Source organism: Eurypyga helias, unplaced genomic scaffold (genome assembly GCF_000690775.1).
Source record: "Eurypyga helias isolate BGI_N326 unplaced genomic scaffold, ASM69077v1 scaffold537, whole genome shotgun sequence".
NCBI lineage: Eukaryota > Metazoa > Chordata > Aves > Eurypygiformes > Eurypygidae > Eurypyga > Eurypyga helias.
The window spans coordinates 8801-33530 of NW_010260896.1; the positions used below are offsets into that span (position 1 = coordinate 8801).

The 24730-nt window shown below is 37.4% G+C and overlaps 1 protein-coding gene across 1 annotated transcript; it reads left to right on the top strand.

Annotated features, from left to right (window-relative positions):
* Positions 1 to 65: 65 nt before the first annotated feature.
* On the top strand, positions 66 to 24034 carry ACMSD (aminocarboxymuconate semialdehyde decarboxylase). Its single transcript, XM_010155168.1, has 10 exons — positions 66 to 122; positions 3575 to 3619; positions 8432 to 8528; positions 11739 to 11788; positions 13102 to 13338; positions 15593 to 15686; positions 17109 to 17204; positions 17661 to 17833; positions 23648 to 23746; positions 23972 to 24034. Exons 1-10 carry the CDS (start codon positions 66 to 68, stop codon positions 24032 to 24034), a joined length of 1011 nt encoding a protein of 336 aa, XP_010153470.1.
* Positions 24035 to 24730: the final 696 nt, after the last annotated feature.

The window sequence follows — 24730 nt, forward strand, 5'->3', positions numbered from 1 at the left end:
GCATAGTAGCAATTACCCAGAAAATATTTTCATTGAAAGAGTATTTCTCCTTTGATACTTCAGACATGAAAATTGATATTCATAGCCACATTCTTCCTAAGGAATGGCCTGACCTAAAAAAGGTAATGAGAGTTTAGATATTCAGTGCCTTATGTTATCAGCAACCATTTCTACCAATGTAATTTTGGAAAGAACAATGAATGAAGGGTTCTATTATAAATATCTCCAGGGTTTTGTCTAATTTGTTTGGGGTATTTTTTCAGATAGAGATATTTGTATTGCATTACTTTGCAAAGCAAGAGTGCCAGGAAGAACAGGATGGAAACCTGGGCTCTGTTCCCCACTCTATTTAATCTGAATCAATTCTTATATTTTGCTTTTTTTTGTGAGACCTAAAATTGTCAAATGATGAGGTATAAATTCCACTTTCTTGATAAAACCAGAGCTGTCAGTTTCCCAAATGTTATTCTTTTTTGCTTTAAGTAAGAGAAATAACCAAGTATTAGACCAGATTAGTGTTATCTAAGACAAGTGTCATTCACATCTTACACCCACAGACACAAAACTCATTAACTTCAGTAGGACTGGGTCACTCTAAGCATAGTTAATAGATGAGGATGATAATTTTACTAGCATCCTTTGTTTTTTCAGTTACTGGAAAGAAGTAGCATATTCTATTAAAAATACAAAACCTCAGTTGTCAGAACACTGAAACTATAAGTCAACTTGTCTTAACTTTGAATCTTTGCATGGTATTATTATTATTATTATTATTCAGTGACATAAATTTACTTTTGTTAGTAATAATTTTCATGATCCTGTAAAAAGTATTTGAGAATAGGAAGTGTCATTTAGGTTGTCATGTAATAAATCTAATCCTTTTCAGATTCTCAAAAGCCATGTAGTCATCTCATTCTGAATTAGGTATTAGAGTTATTGCCTGAATAATTAAAATCACAAGTCAATATAGAGATGTCTGCTATCTTTTTGACTCATAAGGGATCGCATCTCCAATTATAACAAAGGATACTGAAAAAGATCACATGAAGCTGTATTGATGTAGTTTATACAAACATATTTATAAAATTATTTGCAATTAGAAATTGTGGTCAGATTTCCAGGATAGTTATTTTTTATAACTCTCTAATATTAATGATAAAAAAAATCAGAGTAGAAAAGAGAAGACCTGCATTGTTGCTTCCTTCCTCACTGTAATTCTGTGTTGGTTGTAGTTTGAATTAACTGTGGCAGTAGTATGGAACCACTTGATTTCGCTGTGCCTGTCTTTGACAACAGAGTAACATTATTTCAGCCATGCTTTTAGGCATCTGGCACACTACCTGAAACTTTCTTTTACACTGTATGTTGCTTTCACTTCATTACTTTGAGGTTGATGATGGCAAGTTCTCAGGTAAGTGTTAGCTCTGTGTTTCTCTGATTTTAAACAGGACAGTCCAGTATTGGGTCAATATTAGCCAAGGAGCAGCTGGAAATTGTAAACAGCATATTATAAAGAAATCATGAGAAAACCTATCATTAAGAACATACATAGGATTACTTCTTCTTTAGTAGTGAAAAATAACATCATTATGCGTAAAACCTCCTCGAAAGGAAGGTTTGTTTCATTGATAAACTAGGAAGTTCTTTTTAAACATCTATTTGATTTTTCTATTTGTAATTACAAGCTTCTCAGTGGAGAACACATATACACTGGGTAATGTAGGTGAGATGACAGGTATTTTTTGGAACAATTATGTCTGTTTTGAATGGATTAGAGTTGAAGTATTCAGCATACAAAGATAGGTTACTCTTGCTTGTTTCAGATTCTGTTGTCCTTGTTCGTGCAATCTCTTTTGTTAAAATGCACCTATAAAATGCCTTCATTCTGATTTTAAATTATGTAAAAATATTTTTTTTTGTCTGTATATACTTCAGAAGGGCAATAAATTCAGTGAGATAAAATCAACCCGAGAATTCCTTGATGTTCACAAGCGTACATCAAGGCTGAATTCACTACTGTTAGACCCTGTAGGCCAGTGTTACATCTATTTAAACACTGATAAACAAGCAAATACCACATTTTTAAAAGTTGATTTCCACCTGCTAGTTTTTGTTTCCTCTGTTCTAAAGACTGAGCAATTCAATGGTTTATTAATGGGCTCAGAATAGAAAACAACTCTCAGAATTCCCTAGAGTCCTCTGAAAATGCAAGCCATTAACATAGTTCTCTACATCTCATGCACGGAGAGCCATCGAGGCAGTCCTAACACGCACACATAATGCTGAGCTGCTCTTTCTTGTTTCCAGCCATATAAATACTGAACCTTGAACCTATGACTAGAAAATTCGATTGTCAAGATACTTACTGAAGAGCTTACGAACACATAATAAATATAAAAATTCATAAAAATAAAGGAAGTAAGGACTGTCAATACATGCAGCTGATAACCGAGGGGAAGAAAGAAGAAAATAAGTTCAAAAATAGACCAGTGAGTTTCTCTATTGCCTAAATGCTGCTTGAGCACCTTTAAAGTACTCAATTTCTGCACAACTTGCTATTGCAATTAGCGTGGAGCTAGTGAAAACTTCAAGTTCTCATTAGGTGTCACTGACAAAATCTTCCCTAAATTTAAATATTTTAGATATATGAAAACGTATGAATGTGCAAACGTAAATAAAATATACAGAGCTACATAGCTAAACATAGCTAAATAAAGGACACATAGCCTCAGTCATTGGCCTTTCCGATTGGCTGAAGTTGGGAGGCTTGGCTCTGCGCACCTACTTTTGGAAAGCTCACAGTGCCATTAAGTAATGATTTATCACCGGAAATTCAGGCCTGTATTCAAATTGTTTCCACTTCAGTGAAAGAAAGGCCTGCTTTTACTCAGCTTCCTTTGAAATGTTTTGTTCCAGAGAAATGGGAATTCTGGGCATTGTTTTCAGTCTATTATGATTTCATTTATTTCTAATCTGATAATTATGAAAATAAAAGGAAATGGGCATCATTTGTAGGTTTTGGGTTTTTTGCATAAACAATTTTTAATCTCTCTGGAAGAATCGATGAGCATCTAAGCTTCTCCTTTTTAGCCTCTCTTGGCTGTTTAAATATTAATAGACAAGAGGCTGACCTTCAGTCCTGCTGCTGAATCATGGAAGCTGGAAAGTGGAATCGATACATCTTTGTGCTAATGATTAACTGATCACAGATTGGAAAATTGTCAGCTCAGTTTTCATATTGCCAAATGCTTGATTTAATTTTTTTCTGTGTTAAAATCATTCCAGTTAGAACCTCCATATAGTAAACAACTGTAAGCACTTTGAAATCAGTTGCAGGACTTACCTGAAAATGCTGAACTGGGAGCTAAAAGTTCCGACCTACAAACATCATTAGTCCAGTCCAATTGAACTTCAGCACTTCCGCTGAAGTCAATGGGGCTACTTGTAGGCTCAAAGCTGAGCATATGCCCCAGTGTTTCTCCTGAATAAGGTACTGCTGGATTGTAAGAACTGAGATTTTTATTATTACTGCAGAGTGCTAACTAGAACTGGCTTTTTCTTCTTTCTTTCACAGAGATATGGATATGGTGGATGGGTGCAGCTGGATCATCACTGCAAGGTTTGAGCTGTTTGGGGCTCTAAGCTGATCTTGTCACCAGAAATACAAACTCACAGTAAATCTATTAGAAAGCAAAGTGGCAATAAGGTGTCTTTGATACAGATTTCTCTAGAAGTCTATCTTCTGTGAAGTAGTATCACTCCAAGTTCTAGCGTTTTGCTTGAGAGGTGAAATTCCCATTCTCTTCTACGAACTAGTACCCATTTTTCATAATAATTTCATTTTAACACTTGGAAGGGATAGCTCTAAGGAATTCTTTTTAATACAGTAGGTCATCCTAAAGCAGATTACATGTAGATTTTTTTTTTTTCATTAAATGCAGTTGTATACATGAGAAGATGTCTTTACATCTGAGTGAAAGGAAAAGAGTAATTTCTGTAACTTCATGACAAGGAGAACAAGTATCAGAACAATAAGAACAATCCATAGATTTCGGGACCATTGTGCAGTAATTTCAGTGACATTCACAGTGACACAACAATGAAAAACTTCTGAAAGCAAGATCAAAACATTGCAGTTTATTTTTTGATAAGAGCATTATTAAAAAATTACCAGCATTAGTTCTTTTTTCTACAGGAGGGCATAAGAGAGGTAAGTCTGATGTGGCAAAATAATTGCCTTTGTACATTACTGTGTAGGTTAACTGTAGCAGCTAGTTTTAAGGATGTTAGCTCTGTTACCATATAATGACTTGGGCATTCAGACATCCCTGCCTTTCTCAAACAGTCACAGGAAGCCCGCTTCCTCCTGTGATCTCCCACTCGTAGGAATCTTCTGGAAAGCTTGTCACTGCAAATAGCACTGGCCTCTGGAAGGAGGGAGATTAGAAAGATAGCATTAAAAAGAGGTCTCAGGAGACCTCCATTCACTTTCCACCTCACTTCATAGCTACCTGTCCTAACCCAAAAAACTTCATGTGTAATTGCCTACCGCAGGAATGTTGGGAGTTGTACAGATACCAAAGGGGTGAAAGCAATGCAAGGTATTAGCCAGATAATTAAGGAAAAAAATCTGAAGACAACAGAGGTTGGGTAGATAAGAGCAGAAAGAACAAGCTGCAAGACAAAAGATGCAAAGTTAAGAGCATGAATAGCTTAACAAGCATGTCAGCACATAACCCACCTAAAGCCTGTGAAGAGTGGAAGTGAGTGGATAAACCCAGCTGTGTGATCTAATGGCAGGCTGTGTGCACACTGTGGTACAGGGGTAATCTGGTTCTGTCTCCTGACATTCAGACATGACCTCAATATAGGAATTCTGTACTGGAAACTAGAGTGATAAGTGACAGAAGGATGTAGTACTTATCATTTTCAGGTGAGTGTCACTTCCTAGCTGGGTGACCTTATAAAGAAAATAGCACCCATTCTTCTTCATTGTTTCTTTCTGTGACTTGGCTAATTCATTCTTTCTCTGTAGAGATTAACTTGTATTGTCTTTAGAAAAGTAAGACTTTCATTTCCAGGTAACCAAGATATTTAAACATACAATGACTGCTAACTTCAGTGGAACTAGACATACCCTCACCTCCTTGTCACTTTGCAAAAACATATTTCTTTTGATTGTATATATGCATATATTAACTGAAAAAAGATGATGAAATTGGTACAACACTGTGTCCATTTATGCAACCAAGGGATAAGCACACTGTGTTATTCTATAACATGCAAGGCTATGCTGTCAAATGCCTAACAACCATTCATGAAAAAGGACAACAGAATATGAAGGTGGGGACCGAGAATGAGAAGCAAACAAACATGATGCTGAGATTTCAGATCTGAGTCTAAGCAGGCATAGGAGGAGAGGACAAGCCACCTGCTGCACCAAGTGTGGATGGCACAGCTTCTGAGACACATGCTAGGTGCAGGAAGGAGAATGGTTGAAGGCATTTTTAGCATCTTAGCTGTTTGTTACAGGTCTGATGCTAAAATTTCTTGCTAAAAATAGTTTGCAAAGGAACCTTGTGGCAAGTCAATAATACCCTTATACACTCTGCAGAGAATTCTGTCTAGCCTACTTCTGTCTGAAAATGCTGCATGAAAAAAGGATGGCAAAATAAAATCCTGTTCAGATATGTGGAGCTGGGGAAGTTAACTCTTAAGATTAAAAAAAAGCAAAAGCTTCACGTATCATTCTGTGAAGAAGTATCAGGGTCAAACTGGAAGAAAATAATTACATGCATTTTTAAAGAGCTGCAGTTTGGAATGTGACTGAGTAATTTACTGATGGGATAATTTTAAAAGTAGCTTGCTGAATCAAATCAGTCTGCTGGACTTAATTCTTAACTATCTCTCTTAATTTTCACATAGATTATTTAATTTAAATATCAAATAGTGTTTGGAATGGAATGGGATAGAATGGAATGGAATAGAATTCTACAGCTGTGTCCTTGGAATATCGTGTTAACCTTGCAAATAAAAATCTCATGTCTTTTATGAGATTTCTCAGCACTGCATCCATTGCTTTGCAACCTGAAGAAAAAAATCCTGATTCATGTTTCATTCTTATTACTGCAAAAAACTCTGAGAATTGTTTCCCAATTGAGGTGTCTGAGTAATTTCTCATTTTAAAAATATCAAGTGCAGATTAGTGGCAGTGTCTAGAGACTACAGCAGTATGACTCATTTTCCAGTCACGGCATTGCTGGCCCAGATCTTTCCATCCTCACATACACAAGCATGAACCTATTCAGATTATCATATTTTGCTTTCCTGCATAATCAAGTTTGTTGTTGCCAACACACAATGCTGTGAGCTTAGCCTTGACCTGTAACGTGTTCACAAGGAATCAGTTAATGCAAATGAAAATAGCAAACCGTTCAACTAATTCTTCAAAGAGAACAGCCCATGGCTTATTAGAAACCTTTCCTGTATTGCAAACCCTGTTGCAACATTCAGAAGCAACTATTCCTCTCAGCATTTAGGTATGAGCACTGTCAAAGTTGCTAGTAAAATTACAATGTAATGGGTTTTTTCCAGTATTAGGAGAAGGAAATACATATATGAGCAGGTGAGCTGCTATGCCTTAGCTGTGTCTGAAGAAAGAACTAAGTCACCCTTGCTCACAGCAATACACTAATCCAGTAAAGTCCACCTGATCTATTCGTATGCAATGCGATGCTCAGATCTACTCTTTTTTTCTACTCACACCCTGCATATTTTGCTGTTTATTAGGCAATCTTCAGCAATGTGCTCATCTTTTTTTAATGTATTGGAGTGTATGGCTATTGTAAACCTTTCCATCAAGTTGGAAAATGAATTTTACAAGAACCTGAAGTATTTTACCAGGGGATCAGGACTATGTAGTTGTTATTACTGACTGTAATATTTCAAGTAATTTTCACAACCAGTGGTACAGCTAACAAGTAACTTGACAGTTTGCCAAGGCCGCACAGTTAGATTTGTTGAAGAGAGCTTTAAAATATTCATTAGGGCAGTATATCTGTGAATGATGTATGAAGTTAGTAACAAATTCAAGGTTAAGAACAGTCTGACTTCCCAGAAGGGGGGGACAGAAACCCAGCTCTGTGACAAGTAGTGAAATCTGACTCGTTATTTCTGTTTTAGTATACTAGTAGGGAATATTCTGATTTAACAAGGGGTTTTTTTAATTTAGAAAAATAGACAGGATCCTAAATAAACTGATTTTGTGAGGAAAAATAGTGGCCTTTGGAAAGAGAGGATTCCCTTTCCAGAAGTGTCAGAAGACTGCTCTGCACTTAGCTTCTGTTTACTGTGAAGGTGAAGGAATAGCTGCTGCGTTTCCTCGCGTGGTTTTCAACTCTCAGCCGCAGATGCAATGTATTCTCTGTCCAATACCTCTGCGGCATGACCGCACTTACCCATCTCAAACACACAGGGTCATGTGGATCTTCTCACTTTCATCCATTTCCGTTTATCCCTATAGAAACAGCTAAGAAATACTCAGGCCTTGCAAATATTGGTGAATTGTATCTCATCAATTTGTGCCAGCGCAAGCCAACAGAAAGACCGTTTTGAAGCACGTGGATACCTACTACTGTAACAGACAATTTACTTTGCTTAATGTGATGACACTGTGCCTACTCAACCTCTTGGGAAAATTGGCAAATCAAGCAAAAATGAAGTTTAAAAAGGAAGCTTCCATGTTCATAGTTAAAGGAATAGTATTAAATTTCATGACCTTGATAATATTTTGAATTTTGTAAGTCTGGTAATCGGTCACATATGGGGAAGGTATTGCACTAATTCAGGTAATGGTTTCATACTGCATTTAGGTTTTATTTGTGTGTGGGGAAATGTTTACAAATACAAATTCTTCAATGATTCTTTTTTTCCCAAGGAGAAAATGTAATCTGAAGACAGCATAATAGGTCTCCTTTTGTCTCAGTATCACTGGTGATATGAAACACCTGAACTGAAATTAACAGCTTCAACAATTATTTCTGTGATGCTATTGACTGTAAAAGAACACACACATACCCAAGGGGAAGATTTAGCACAGATTTAATTAGAGCATTGTTTTGAGGTCAAAATTTGGTTTGAGGATAAACTTGGATTAAGGTACCCAACATCTTTTCGAAACAAATGTGGAGTGATATACATTGCAAAAGAAAGGGGACTTTTATTTTATGAAGAATTAAATCTGAACTATAAATGACTGGTTTATTAATGACTATTTTAAAATAGTCTGTGATTAAAAATACCTACTGAATAAAAATAAAAGAACAAAATTCTGTCACTGAATTTCTGTAGGGAGCATGATACACTCAAGTGACTGTAAATTAGCATGTACTACTTTGTCACATTTATAATATATGAAAATGTCATTTCACAGGGACAGGCAAAGATGATGAAAGATGGAAAGGTATTTAGAGTTATTCAAGAGAACTGCTGGGATCCAGAAGTACGGATTAAAGAGATGGACCTATCAGGTACCTCCATAAAGGAACTTAAATCATTGTGTCTTATTTAAAATAACAGTTAGTGCATCTGAAAGTGCTCAATAACCATCTCCAAATTAAAAGGTTTAGCATACTGATTCATTAGTTTAAATCTGTTGAAAGTCAGTGAAAATGATATGTTTTATATTCAGACTCAAATGGGACATGTTGCCAGAGCTTGCCTCATTTCCAATAGCAATTTATTCCCTGTATGTTATAACTAATGTTATTTTCTGTTTAGATGTTGCAGCTTCATTCTGTATTTTTGCTAGAGGACTGTGAGCCTAGAGAACTGGTACAATTACTTTCTCAGAAAAGAGAGTTTTCCTGATTTAGAAAGAAACTTAACCAGATGCCAAATCTGCAATTTTGTTTTTCATTGAGTTACTTACATCCAACTAAATAAGGTTGTAAGATGGGAGACTGAGAATGAGAGAAGGAACTTCTAGCATGATGGATCATTTTGTTAGTTCTCATTAACACTGCAATTCCAAATTACCTTTGTGAGACACATAATTACTAGCTTTTCATAGATTGAGACCTGCATAATTCCCTACCTCAGTGTCTCAGTAGACAAAATTTGAAAATCTTCTCCAACTTTTCACATTTGAATTACTTCAAAGAGCAGATATTTTATAAGTAGCATCTTTATGATGGGGATAGCATATTAGGAGATAGTTCGGGTCATTCTCCTTACGGAGGTTTACTGCAACACATAACATAGGCCGATTTAGGAACTCAAGGGTTGGTGGGTAGTTTATGTAAACAACTTAGAAAATGTTCAGCTACCTCATTTTCACCCTGGAGAAGCAGTATTTCAAATTCCAACCATCAGACATTTGATGGGAATGCCAGAATGTCTTTGCAACCTCTCTGAAATATGCTGCCTTGACTAGACTGTAATCATGCCCAGAGTTAGCTCAGGGGTTTTGGGGTTTACTATGTCATTCAGCCACAGTGTGGATCATAAATAGCCTTTGGGCATCTTTCCCTTTTAGATATCTCCTCCAACACAAATTACAAGTTTCTACAGAACAGTTCTGCCCCATGTATTTGCTGTAGACAGGGAAAACGCAGGAGCAGGTTTTTTTTCAAATTTTTGCAACAGTTCTACAGAAAAGAAAATGTATCATAAAGCCAACACCACGATATTTCTCTACAAACTAAACAGAGCTCACTTGGTTAAGAAAAAAAAAATCTAAAACTGTGTGTTACAGCACCATCTGGTGACTTTTGCCATAAACACGTCCCCTTTTATTACAGCACTCCAGAGATAGAGGCACCAGCTAATTAAGTGTAAAAAAATGGTCCTAGTGTTTTTCATTCTTACTGTTCTTCTAATGGCAAAGACTGTGGGCCACATTTATTCAACTTTCAGCTTAAAAAGCTGTAGCTACTCAGTTCAAAGACAGCTCTCCATAACGCAGGCCGAGACATTATACCTAAAAATTTAAGCTCCAACACAGCATAATTTTAATAAAAGACTATCAGTCACTATAACGTATTATTAACTCAGAAAGATAACTTACAGCTTGGTTGCTAAAAGGCTTTGTGCAATGTCCAAAAGATATTGCCAATAATAAGAAATTGTAGCCAGAGACTAAATTAGTTCTCATAATCATATGTCCTAGGTCTATGTGGTATACAAACCTGTGTCTTGATTCACTCAATAAAAGGAGCTATCAAGGTAATCAATAAAACAAGCTGTAAAGGTTATTAACGTCACAGTTCTGTGAAACAAATCATCACAGTTTTGTTGAAGAAAATCTTTCCGTTAATCTTAACTGCCTTTTCTTACTATTTTCTCCTTTGTAAAATCCTCTGAATAGGATATAAAGTCGAGGTTTTTCCTGTGCTGATTCTTCTTCCTAGAATTAGTGTCTAGGAATGTTCATCTTGGACATTTACCTTTAAGGTTTATGTTAAATTTGCTCAGAATGGTAAAAATAGATTGAGACCAGATACAATGCTTATTGTGGGAAATGGTGAACATAACTATGTAGACCTAATCCTTAACCCCAAACCATTGCTGTGGTACATAATATTAATGTGATCTTGTAAGACAGATGCCTGAATCGGCTTCCCCTCTTGTTTCCTACTTAAAATACCGAGAAGGAGGATAAATCATTTTGTTAAGCATTCAAGAACTTTGGCAAGATCATTGTTTTCAGAGAAATTCTCTTACAAGTTTTTTCTGCCATCTTTTGCATTAGTAGTTTCATTGCTAACAATCAAGTAGAATTTGTTAAAGTATGATAAAATATGTGCATAAATACTGCACTCAGACCAAAAATAAAAAAATAAAACCACCAGTTTTGCGTGTAACTTTTTGGTGAAGTCTGAATTGCTGTTTACTCTTTCTTCTGTTGTTAATCTGCTAGGTTTGTTGTGTTCATTCCTGTAACCTGTCACACACAAAGATGTGGTATAGAGTTGTGTTTGAACAGAAACCAAATGACATGGACTTCTCTATTGCTAACATCAAGGTTATTTCTAAAAACAGACAGATTTTCTTATTCTTACAATCTCAGTAGGCCACACACAGGATGAATGAATCCTAACACAGTACAGCTTTGGGGAACACTTAGGAAAACATTGTTTAGCAACTGCAGTTAACATAACACTGTTTATCTTTGAGCTATTCACATATTTATTTATTAAATATATGTAATAAACATGACCCTAAAGTAAACTTAATAAATTGTATCCGGTTGGTTTAATGTCACATTCATTTATGTGAGAGTAACATTAAATTGTTGTTTTCATAGAATCATAGAATGGTTAGGGTTGGAAGGGACCTTAAAGATCATCTAGTTCCACCCCCCCTGCCATGGGCAGGGACACCTTGCACTAGACCAGGTTGCTCAAAGCCTGGTCTAATTTTTAATTAAATGTACACATTTAATTAAATGTACACATGCATGCCAAATTCTTCTAAAATCAAAAGACTTAGTTTCACAAATTAATCTAGTATGAGTATGAAAGTGTTATTTTTCTACTTAGCAAAAATATCCAAATAAATTGATACACTACAAGATTTATTACCATGATACCCAATTTAGCAAAAAAAATTCTATCTGTTTCACTGTTAAATCAGTCTTTCTTACCATTAAAGCTTTTACCTTCTACCTGTCAAACCAAAATGCTTTCTTATTTTTAACATTAAAAAAAAAAATTTAATAACTGCGTTTTCTTACTCAGGGGTCACAGTCCAGGTCCTTTCCACTGTCCCCGTAATGTTCAGCTACTGGGTAGGTTCCTACTAGCATGTTTTGTAATTCATGTGTTACAAAATGTTTCAGAAATAAATGCATCCTCCTCTAAATTAGATGACTGAAGTAGTAAATGGGGAATTGTTGTGCTGTGAAAAAGACCAAAAACTAGTCCAGGTGGCAGAAAATCCAGCAGGGTGTCCTGGCAAAGCTCTGCTCATGGTACCCCTAGGAAGAAACAATGAGACAACAGCATTTCTGCTTGGGACCTTACGGGCGTAGCTGGAAAGAGGGAGAGAAAACTCGCGCAGCATGCATCCATGGTTAGCAGGTAGACACATATGTAGATTCCATGAAAGCTAGATATCCATCAGTATTTTCTCATGAAAAATTAAGTAAAGTACGTATTTGCGGTCTTGTCCCATTTGCTTTTAAAGTGTGGCATGGGACTCATTGACCTAGAATGCTTTGAATCTTAAAATTCAGTGACAGATTTAAATTAATATGTTCCCTACATGGTGATCTTAGCATCAAAGACATAAAAACCAGCCTGAGAACACAAATTATTGCAAAATTATGTTCTAAATGCCTTCATGGTTTGACTATTTAGCTGTGTGTACCAGTCGAGTTGTAATACGTAAACAGATATACTATGATAAAAATCGAGTTAAGCTCACACATAAGTAGCATCACTCATCTTCAGAATTTCTTGTTGGGTGACATACCTTTAAAATTTCATTATGGTATTTATGGGAAATATTTTCTATTAAATATGTATTAGTGGGAAAAACAGGAAACAAATTGTATGGCTATTGCAGTTCCCCTATTGGAATTATGACTGTTATCTCCTAAATGTTAGAGGTTTGCTCAAGTTTTCTCTGTACAATTCTCATGCTCCAGCCTCTCACATTTCTTGGTTTTATCTCTTCAGCTCCAATAATAAGAGAGTATATATTCATTGCTATGTTTAGAAATTATAAGCTGAAGTTTTTGCATTGGGATAAACAAAAACAGAGGAAAAAAAAAAAAAAAAGACATCTGGTCTTGGTTTACACAAAACATCAGATACTTAGGTGCATCAGCCACCTGGGCTTTATTACACTCATCCTGATCAGTAAAGGCAACAGCAGATGATAAATTATTCAGGAGAAGAAGCAGAACTGCACCCAGAGGTTTTAAAGCAAGGCAGAATTTAGCCTGACTGGGTTCCAGCCATTGAGAACTGTAAAGTAAATTTTAAGTTCAAACCCTGTTTCTGAATTGTTTGCAGTGACATTTATCCAGTATCTTCCAAAGGTGATAACATTTGAGAACTATATTTTAATGTACTATTCTGCTTAATATCTTACCAGGCCAAACCTCAGGATACTTTAGATCTAGCCCAGTTATTAAATAATGACTTAGCTGCTACAGTAGAAAAGTACCCCAAGAGGTTCATCGGCTTGGGTACGTTACCTTTGCAAGCTCCAGACCTGGCTGTGAAGGAAATGCACCGCTGCGTGAATGAACTTGGATTTCCTGGAGTACAAATAGGATCTCATGTCAATGAGTGGGACCTGAATGCACCAGAACTGTACAATATTTATGCTGTGAGTAAATGTTTCTCTCTGTATTTTGGGGAATTCTGTGATATGGAATTCTGTCTAAAAATTTCTTGGGACTTACTCAGTCATCAACTAAATGTATAGATACATTAAAACAACTGAGCTTTCTAATCTGCTTGGTGATCAGACTCAGCTTTAATTATAGACGATAATTCATTATAGGATATAATGATGATAATGCAATAGAAAACATTCTGAAACACACTTTATTATAAATAACAAATTCTTTTTATGACAGGAGTCTCACTGTAGAGCTGCCTTCTTGGTTTGCGAGGATAAGTGCAGTAACAAATAAAGCATTTGTGCACTCTTTGCTTTTGGGTTCAAGTTTCTGTATCCAGTCCTACTGCGATAATTGATAAAACTCCCTGAGAATTTCAGAGATACCTATAGATCCAAAGTGCCGTACAGAATTATGCAAATGGGACCAGAAGTTCCAAACTGAACGTATAGATTGCATTTCTTAAATGGTCCAAGGTCCAGATGAGGATGGTCATCTGTCTAAATCCCAGGTTTTAATCAATTCTGTACATTCTGTATCTGTTTCACAGGCTATTACAGCTGTCAGCTTGAAATTGATCCGTAGAGGTTGTTTTTCAGAATGCTTCATTTCTTCAAGCATTCTGTTAGTGCAGCATCTGGACTGTTTGTTTTTATGGTCAAATACGGTCCATTATCAACTTCCACTCTTGGAGATGCACATGTTCAAGGAATCACCGCATGCCAGAGTTTGGAAGGGACCCCTGAGGTCATCTGGTCCAATGCCCAGCTCAAGCAGGGACACCTAGAGCCCGATGCTCAGGGTCATGCCCAGAGGGCTTTTGGATACCTCCAAGGATGCAAACTCCACAATCTCCCTGGGCAGCCTGTGCCAGTGCTCAGTCACCCTCACAGTAAAATATATTTGCTGATGTTCAGAGGGAACCTCCTCTGTTTCTGGTTGTACCCACTGCCTCTTGTCCTGTCACAGGGCACCACAGAAAGGAGCCTGGCTCCATCCTTTTGCACCCTCCCCTCAGGTATTTATAAGCATTGAGGAGATCCCCGCAGAACCTTCTCTTCTCGGGGCTAAGCAGTCCCAGCTCTCTCAATGTTTCCATGTAAGAGAGATGCTCTAGTCCTTCATCTTCTCTCTCCAGTAGCTCCATGGCTCTCTGGTACTGAGATCCCACTTGTACTGGGATCTCTGTTTTGTACTTTACATTCTTCAGCTTATATTTAACACATGTAGGAAGTAACCTCTGTCACTTTTAGAAACATCCCTGGATAATAAAGATTGTGAAATTAAACCATATTTGATAATAAACTTTACCAATCTACCAAGCCAGTTATTGAATGCTTTTTTTAGCTTACAAATGTAGATGGAAATTACTCCTTGAAATCTAAAAGTTGCAGCTTTATTTATGTATGTATGTGTAAATAAACCCAAATTTTTTCAGATGTGTGATAGTCTCCTTAGCAACAAGAGGAGATCCAGAAATACATCTGAGAAAACGAAGCTGTTAAATCCTGGTTAAGCATATGAATGACACTGATGACTATATATTTAAATTTCAGCACATAGTTAAATTAGTCAGAATCAGCATCCTATATTGTCCTTCTGTTTTCCTTTACAAAGATGTCATTAGTTTTGGAAAAACTAATATACTTGAGATGGATTATTGCTCAGAATACAGCGAGATTTTGAATCTCCTTGGGTGAATTAGGAATAGTTGTAACCGTTTTTGGTTTTTTTTAAGCCAGTCGGAGGACCAGAGGGAACAAATGTAGTGCAACAGCAATGAAAATTCCTGAATGCAGCTGGAACCATTCTGCAAAGCCACCCTAAAATGGTTCTAGAAACCATTATGAGCCTTCATGCCCATATGTGTAATGAAACCAAAATAATGCTGGTTTGAACTGAGTTTTATGCTGCAGGATGGCTGACAAACACAGCTAAAAAAGCATTCTTGCATCACATTATTCTGAGGAACACTTGGCTTACTAAAAAGATATTATCATCAGTGTTTCCAATCCTGTAGTCTCAAAAAGAACTTTGAAACTGGGTTTGCACTTGAAGATATAGCCCAGAGAAGTAAATGTAACTGTCTGTTGCATATAGTTCTTAACTCTGGGCCCATTTTCATTGCTAGTACTAATGCTCAGTACAATTTTGCAGGTAATCTTTAAAGCATGGCTAAGAATTAAGGTGCATTTTGGTACAATTAGTCAAGATTTAGGTTTTTTCTCTCTGCTGCAGGCTGCTGAACAATTAAACTGCTGTCTCTTTGTGCATCCCTGGGACATGCAGATAGATGGAAGGATGTCCAAATACTGGTTTCCCTGGCTAATAGGTGAGTCTATGTTTACTTTGCTTAATCTGCACTTATGAACTGCACTGGATTATGTCCAGAAGATTGTTGCAAAGGAACTAGTAGAGAGAAAAACTGCATGATTTTTCTATCAGTCTTTTTTTTAAATCAGGTGCTACAATTAAACATGTTGTGTAAATTCAGCAGGCGTTTGTTTTTAAGTCATTTGTTTAGTCTAACTTCTAAATATCTAGAATTATTCCAACTAGCAACAGAATGTAGTATTCTTTTTTGTCTTAATACAAAGAGGAGATGACTAGGGTAAAGTGAATTTTCTCTGAAATGAGCTCCTCAAAAATAACATGACTAAATGAAGGTGTAGGCAAAACTAAACATTACTTCCTAGAATTTTTTTTATTATTTCCTAGAAATAGGTTGATCAGAGAGGAAATAAATCTCAGCTCACATCAACTGTAGCTAAAACATTGTGTACTTTGAAAGCTCCACAGAGATGTAGGGAATTACCTAGTTCCTGTTTTTTTCCCCATCTGCTAGGTAAATCAGAACAACATCTAGTAACAGAAGGTAGGTTGTACTGCTGCCTAGAAGTGTTCAGACCTGATCCCACCCTCACTTATTCTGTTCTGCGTTTTTATTTTGCATGGTTTTGCGCTGCCTCCAATAGACGTGTTCTGAAAAACGTACTGCTTAACAAAGTAGGTTTAAAGTATGTGAAATATGTTCCTACTAAGCCTAATAAGGCTTTGCATCCGAGCGTATAGTAAAACATCAGTGAAAGAGAACCTTTTGAGCTGGATAGGTATTGTTTCCACCATGGATGAGGAGAACTCGGTTCCCGACTTCACGCCGGCTGTCTGAAGTTAGGCACCCAAATGGCATGATACCTAAATATGTTAGGTGTGCTCAGAAACTGAGGCCTGATGTCAGAGCCTGAATTGCTGTTATGTTCCTAACGCTGGGCATCCAAGTTACCCAGTGGGAAAGAGAGAGAGAGGTTGTTTCTAAACTGTAGGAACTAAATCCCAAATCTGTGTTGGGATATCCACCAACATATCTGCCCCACTTTCCACGCAGGGGAAACCCAGAAACAGAGGTGAGAAGAGAACCTGGCATATTCCACACTTGTCTAGGCTCTCTGGGGATATCAAGCCTGTGCTGTGCAGTTCAGGACATACCCAACCTGCCCGTCAGCTGGCATAGGAGAAAAACTGGTGTTAGAATTCAGAAGATCTTAGCTTCCAGTCCTATGTCCTCACTTCAGCTAATTAATCTTCAGCTCCATGTTCCTCTAATAGACATAACGCGTAACCTTCGGCAGCTGCTTCGTAACTATTATTTTTTCAGTAGGCTCAAGGCTAATTGAAGAAAACGAAGATAACATTTAAAAGTCAAACAGGAAAATAAAAAATAAAACCCACATAAAATTAAGCTTTTTGTTCTTAGGCATGCCAGCAGAAACAACCATGGCCATTTGCTCCATGATCATGGGTGGAATTTTTGAAAAATTTCCTAAGCTGAAAGTTTGCTTTGCACATGGAGGTAAGTAACGTACCATGTGAAACACCTGCTCTTTTGCAGAGCGTGGTACAGTTGTATTTTCTGGAACGCCAGCTAGCAGGGTTACCACTGTAAGCCTGAGTACTGTTACCCCAAAGAAGATATCAGCCTGATCAGCTGCTTGTATGAGTACTTTCTAGCCTGTTTCTGCCAGTGTTTGAACTGTTATAATAGCCTTTAAGGGAAACGAGGAGGAAGGGGAGCTGGGAGGTGGTTTGGGGAAAGGGACAAGGATGCAGCAGGAGGAATTTGGATATCACAGTAGTGAAAACATGGGGAAAACAGAGCAAGAAGCTAATGAAGAGGAAAGAATAAAAAAAATTGCTGGTGCAGAGCACTTTCTTCTAAAGAGCTGACAATAAAAATTAAGGATCTCTTGATAATGTGGCTTTTTTCTGCGTATTTTCAGCTTCTGTTACTAAAAATTTCTTCTTGCAGGTGGAGCTTTTCCATACACAGTGGGGCGAATCTCCCATGGATTCAACGTGCGCCCTGATTTGTGTGCAGTGGACAATAAGGTGGATCCAAGAAAATACCTTGGTTCATTTTACACAGACTCTCTAGTCCATGATTGTGGCGCACTAAGGCTGCTAACAAGTGTTGTAGGAGAGGTGAGTTTTAATGCTTCCAGAAGCAGGTGAGTCATTCTTTATTTAATTCTCTGTGAAATAGCAAGATGGGAAGAAAAGAAGAAAGCAGGAAGAAGACAGCGTATTCACCCAGTAAAATCCAAAGCTGAGCTATTATAAACTGATGGACTTCTGCCATGTTGCTAAGTTTTTTACTACACAGAGCTATTGAAATGGTGGTTTTAATCCAGGAAACCAGGCACTGTGAACCTCAGTTCCATGAGGCTAGTTCCTGCCTGAGGTTGGTCAGGATGGGACCACAAGCAAAGACTGCTTCTTTTGCAGCCTTGTTTTCAAATGGCTTAATTTTCAAATTCAAGTGTAGGCTTGAAGAAATCAATCTGTGTTTGCACTTGGGAAGTTATAGGCAGAAAAAAGTCAATAATAAAGAAAGGTTTTGTGAGGATCCTGGAGAGCACATTAAACTTCATGGGTTTGCAAGAATATTTTAATTGTTAAAGAAATCTTTGTAGTTTAGCAACCCTTTTAAATCAGGTACAGCACGGGACAGAAAATCCAAAACTGTCCATATAATTCCTTCTCATTAGTAAATGCTCAGGAAGGGATTGAAGATGGCATCACTCATGCCAGCTTCCAGTAATTACTACAATCAGCAAGAGACCTGTATTTTCATCCTGAGCTTTGGACCTCATGGAGTTTCTGCAGCTAGCAGGCAGATACCTACCAGATGTCAAAAACAGAAATGCAAGCGCTGAGATTGACAGGCTTGTCTCAACAACTACTCCTATTCCTGTTTCCTGTACATTAGTTTCTAGGCTCACGTAGTATTTTCTCACACATGGGGCTGTTGCTGTCATCAGGGCCTGAAGTATGACCAAAGTTCACAAAGACAGCTAAGCCCAATGTTTTCTTTCTCTCTACAGAAAAGGTACTGTTGATTTCCCATTTTCATCTCTAACAGTCTGGACAGGTTACTGCAGTACATCTGTGCTAACACTGGTACAGAAGTGACTTGCCTAGACCAGCCAAAAATAATAATGCAGAACTATTGCTTTCTTTATCATGGTACTCTGAGCCTTGTTCCATTAGAAACAAGGAAGATAAAACCCCGGGTCAGTTTACTTGCTAAGTTCCTTCTGTACATACAGATGTGTTACAGCATTTTTATTATCAGTGCTAGTCCTGGTGAACACTGATCGCGGTGTCAGGGATGAAGTTTTAGGCACCAGATGGGTTACTAAGAAAATGCCAATATTGATCTCTGTTAATTCCAGTTACCAACCTCTAAATAGTAACTATGTCATGGTCAGCAGTCCAGGACAATAGAATGTGCGTTACCTTCTGAATCTAACTGCAGCTTACAGTAATCAAGTGGCTTTAAGGAGTTTTTACAATAGTTTTGCAAATTTTACCAGATGTGATGAGCACTTCCATTTTACGAGAGACCCGAAGGCTTATATAGAGAGTAACAGTCCAGCACCTGCCTTCAGTTATCTCCTTTTCTGAGAAGTCTCCCCAACTCTAGACCATGTTCATCCTAAGAACATTCTCGTTCTGCATGCAGTTACAGTACAGAAGGTATGATTCTAGCTCTTGAATTTTAAATTGCCATGTTTAGGTGGTCGGATTCCTTTTTTTATTGCCAAGGAGACGAGATCACTTGCTTATTTCGGTTTTTTTTCCTCTGTTCTAAAATGTTGGGAGACATGTTTTGTCCTTGTTAGAGAGACCTTGGTAAATTAGAAGCTGTGTGACTCAGTGTGCCCGAGACCCACAGGTTCTTTTTTCTGGGCTGATTCTGGTTTTAGGCTGAACCGTAGATGTCAAGAGCAAAGCAGGACAGAAGGTACAGCAGGATGTTTATCTATTGCTGACACCGTTTTTTCTGTTTTAACCTGTATAGAATGCAAGTCTCATAGCAGCTCTGCTTTAGAGTAACGAGTTAGCTTTGCATCTCAGCTGCTCTAAGCTCTGGCTGTTGTGGGAAAGCTGCTGTCTTTGCACCACACTTAACTACCCTTCTGCCTAAGAAGCAACACATAGACTCTGGCCCTTAACTGTGACCCTTAATCGTGACCCTTAATCAATTCCAGTCTTTGCAACCGGAATTTAGTTGTTTGAGGAGAGAGAGGTTATGGATTTTAGTTTGATAATCTGAAAGTTACTCAGTAACAGCCTCTCTGGTGTCTTGTTTATTTTGTCAACAGACTTCTGGAATTGTTTCTTCCTGCGATAAATTTCACCAGTGTATTACATGGGATGTTGGTGTCTTCTTGAATTCTCCTCTGAATATTCTGAGCTCAAGCAGTGTGTAACCTCAGTGCAAAAGAGTCATGATGAGTCAGATCCCAAAGAATTAAATGCTTTTAACACTCAGGAGAACTTGGGGAGAAAATACATTTTCTTTCTCTTTTTCACAGCCCAAGGGATCTTATCCTTGAAAACTCCTTCACATCACATTTTCAAACTTTATAATCGTAAAGATTAGAAACTGTCCCCTTTTTCCAACGAAAGTTGATCCTCTCACATAATACCATTCCGTGAGTCAAATGCTTAAAAAACCACCAAATCTCTCAATGTTTCCAGTGCAGTCATGTGTTGGCAGAGTAACACCTGCAAGATGAATAAATGCTGGGCTAAAAACAGTGGGCTTGGGTCCTGAGGATGGCACCGTAACTTTATAAGCTGAAGGTCTGAAATAGGACAGCTCTCTAGAGCATAGCTAAGAGCTGTGCAGGAAGGGCATCAGTGTGTGTAAAGATGTGCTTCGACGTGGCTTCAGGTCCGTAGGGAACATCCATTACCTGGCATCGGAATGTGAAGTGTTGGCTTGAGCTGATGAATATAAAAATCCAGCGGCAGCTGTGATGAGTCATGTACATTTAACTTCATCCCGCCTCACGTTTGGGTGCAGGTTAATTAGAGGCCGTCCTAGTGAAAGGAAGCAGAAATACACATTTCTGAGAAAGACTTTGGTAAGACTAAAAAACCGGTGCAGTCCTTCGAGCCCCCTACGATGAAGCAGCATAACATGAATATAAATAAACCCAAAATCCCTAGTGATGCTGGCTATAAAAACTGAAGAACTGGCTTGGCAGGGGATTAAATGATTCAGTGTGTTGCTACAAAAACTTCCCCATAGTGATCCTGAAAAGCCATCACCCAAAGGTAAAACTTCTCTGGCCAGAAGTTGGAGCCGAACTGGCTGTAGCAACCTGGCCTTCTTTTGAGATGTATCCTGATAATAGGAAGGAAGGTGAGATTCAAGACAAATACATTTGTTACTAATATAACAAATATTTGTCCATGGAGGACAAATCCATGTTCGATGCTCTCTGAGATTAGTTTTAAGATTCAGGTCCCTGTTACTGTGAAAAACAGTGGAGTAGAAGCATCCACTGAGGTTAATCATTAGCCATATGTACATTTCTAAAAGGAGAGAGGCACTAATTAAGGTATCGAACTGTAAGTCCTCTAGGGAAGACTGACTTTGATATACTTCGGGTTAATATAATAATACATCTATTATGCTAGGGGTATTACTCGTCTGCAGAGACCACAGGACTTCTCTGAGGCTGGTTGCTAAAGACAGGTATTGCAATCCCCATTTTATAGATGGGTACAAAACAGAAGCTCTAAGAGCATAAATGAACAGCCTGATACCACTAGTGGCAGAGCAATATGCTGTTTCTAAATTTTTCTTAGGAATTTACAGCTCTTAATTTTACATAGGTCATATGATTAGCTGTGAAACACTTCAAATAAGAAGAAAAGAAAAATATAATTGAAGTAATGTAGATATTGTTCCCATGAGGGCATAGAATTTCTTTCTGGTTTGGTATATAGGAGATGTAAATAAGAAAGTTCAAACCTTCCTGGCTTACTTAACCTTGACTGATAAACAGCTGGGCAAACACTGGGTTTTCTTCTCCTTTACTCAGAAATCCATTTGCTCATATAAACCTACTATGGTTATTGGTTGAGGGATTTTTTTGTATATGGCATACATCTGTGTTTTGTATCTGAAGAAAATATCTTGGTATCACAGTGAATATTATCATAAAATCATAGAATTATAAATAAAAGAATGTATTTAGCTGCTTAAAAGTACACACATCCAAATACATTTTGTTTAATCAACACTCAGAACTTGATTTAGTAGACAGAGGGCATAAATTCTCCTAATCTGATTTTATGGCAAGCCTTCTATTATAAGCTGTCACACAACAATGTAGGACAGAACAATAGAATGTGTATCTTCTGTTTAGATTTCCTGTAAGGTTTTATATAGGTCCTTTCAGAGACTCTCGGGTGACACCTATTGGAGATAAAAAAAATTTAAAAGCAGCATTTGACATATAAGAAAAACTAATAATTTCATAAAATAACTGAATTATGTTTTTTTCATCCTATTTCAGTACTGTTAACTGACCTCAAGTATTGTAACAAGTGCCACAAATTCATGAGCTTGACTTCAAACTCTTGAGGCATTTAAAAACATATTTTTAATGAAAACAGGTTTTCAAATATTCACGTCTCCAGGAGATGAAGCTTAAAGGAAAATAGACTTTGGATAAAATCAAGAGCTTTGGCAGTATGCACTCTTCAAGGTAGATAAAATGAGGAAATCTCATTCCAGTGTGAAAATGAACCTTTAAGAATGTGGGCCTATTGAGGATCTGCCTATTTCTTTTCATCTCTGATACCAGGGATGATGCATACAGATTTTTATTGAATTTTCTTTTCACTCGCTTTCAGAAACAAATCATATCACATCACTTGTGCTCTCAGATACGTTTCAACCACACAGCTAATATCCAATCCCAGTTGAAGACGATGACTTTTTTTTTTAAATTACAGACTTCCAAAAAAATACGAAATTTTGTAAATAAGATTTTGGGTTTGTTATCTGAAGCTGAATACCAGATAAGTTAAACTAAATTAAATACTTTACTTAAATGTTTGTAGCAATTCTACATTGTCCCACGCTTTAAGTATCACATTGCAGTTATTACAGCTTCTAAAGTATCCCACAAAAGATAATTTTGCTTGCTTTGTATTTTTTATTACACATTCTTTTGACATACACATAATTTTAACTTTGTGTGTGTCTGCGTGTGTAGTCGAGATTTTCAAATTCAGGAATTCAAATCCAAGCATCTTTTCCGAGTTTGGTGGAGAACTTCCTGAGATTCTTAAAGAAAAGTGTCAAAATCTCTCATACTCATTTGGGACTGCACACCACAGCAGAGAGCATGCAGTGAGCATGAAAAAGAACCAAAAAACAAGTCAAGAAACAGAAGGGAGAATTCTGTGTATCCCTGATTAGCCATTTGATTAGGGCAACACTTAACCAAGATTAATCGCTGATTTTAGGCAAACTACTTCCAGGAGAAGTGCGAGTAGGGTAGGTGAACAAAAGATGTCTTTTTGTTACGTTTCAAACCAGCACCACAGTACAGAAGAGCAATCTGAGCAGAATCACCCTGTGTGTTGCATTCACCTGAGCAATGCACACTCACTCCATGAGCCTGGGATTTGCATTTTGAACTTTCTGTGGATCAGAATTAAAAAATGCCAGACTTTACTTAGACAACACAAATAACCTGTATTTTCCTGAAACTTAAACTCACCTACTAAACTCCTGAGTCATTGTTTTCAAGCTTTGGGTTTTTCCTAATGAAAGCTGGAACCTGAAGATTATCTTCTTATTCACTTTTGTAATTTATCCGTCCAACATACACATGTAATTTCCTGTGGTTTATTATGAATTCCAGAAAGCACGCGCAACTCTGTTGCTACTACAAAATGTACAACACGTTTTTTTATTACCAGGACAAAGTTATTTTGGGGACAGATTACCCTTTTCCACTTGGGGAACTGGAACCTGGAAAATTGATTGATTCAATGGAAGATTTTGACAATAAACTTAAGGTATGATCTTTACATTTGGGGGAGGGTTTTCTCTCCTTCTTAAGCCTCTGGGTTTAGACCCGAGACAAAACACTGAAAAAGCAGTGCAGTAGACTGATTTCTGTGAAGACTGGAAGTGACTCTTTAGTCTCTTTGCAGCAGTTCATTTTAAAACATGAATAAAAGCATTTGAGTAAAATATGAGGTAAGCACACTCAAACCTATATATGTGTTTTGTTTTTACAGGATAAACTCAAGGCTGGAAATGCTCTGGAATTTTTGGGTCTTAGCAGAAAACGATTTGAGTAATTATGCAGACATTAAAGAGACCAAACTTTGGGAATAAGGCTGAATCCTTAGAGATACCTCTGTATGAAAAATAAATTTGATGAGTATATTACAGTCTACTGCTATTTCCAGAACAAAAGCAAGGGTACTGGAAGTGAGTATGCACAGGTATTTCTGTGCATTTGAGGATTTAGGCTGCCTTTAAACCATTTTGAAATCCCTGCTTTCATAAAAAAGGAAAGATTTCACCTTTTGCAAGGCTGTAATTAGAATCTTTGAAAGATAAGCAATGTCACGTTATTAGGACTTGATTCCCATGCAGAAAGAACTGAGAAAATGATGGCTTGCATCCACTACCTTTTAGTCTTTGTTATGCCAAATAAACAGAATTTAAAAGAATCTTAAACCAGAATTTGAACAGGATTTTGCTGATCCACAATAAGAAGCAGCATTTGCCTTTATGCACTGATTGAAATTGCGGGGTACCACAGCTCAGCTCAGCACTGCAAGTATGCGCACAGACACTTCGTAAATGTTGTGATAGGATGAAACAGGTCTGTGTGAGGACTTGCACTGTTCAGCTGCCTCCTACGCCACTGGCAACTTACTCATCAGAACTGAACGGAACAATATGGTTGTAGGTGCAGAACTGGTGTATTTGTGTGGGTGACACTTTATGCGTCACTGCCACTGTCAAAATAAATACTGGTGTTTAGC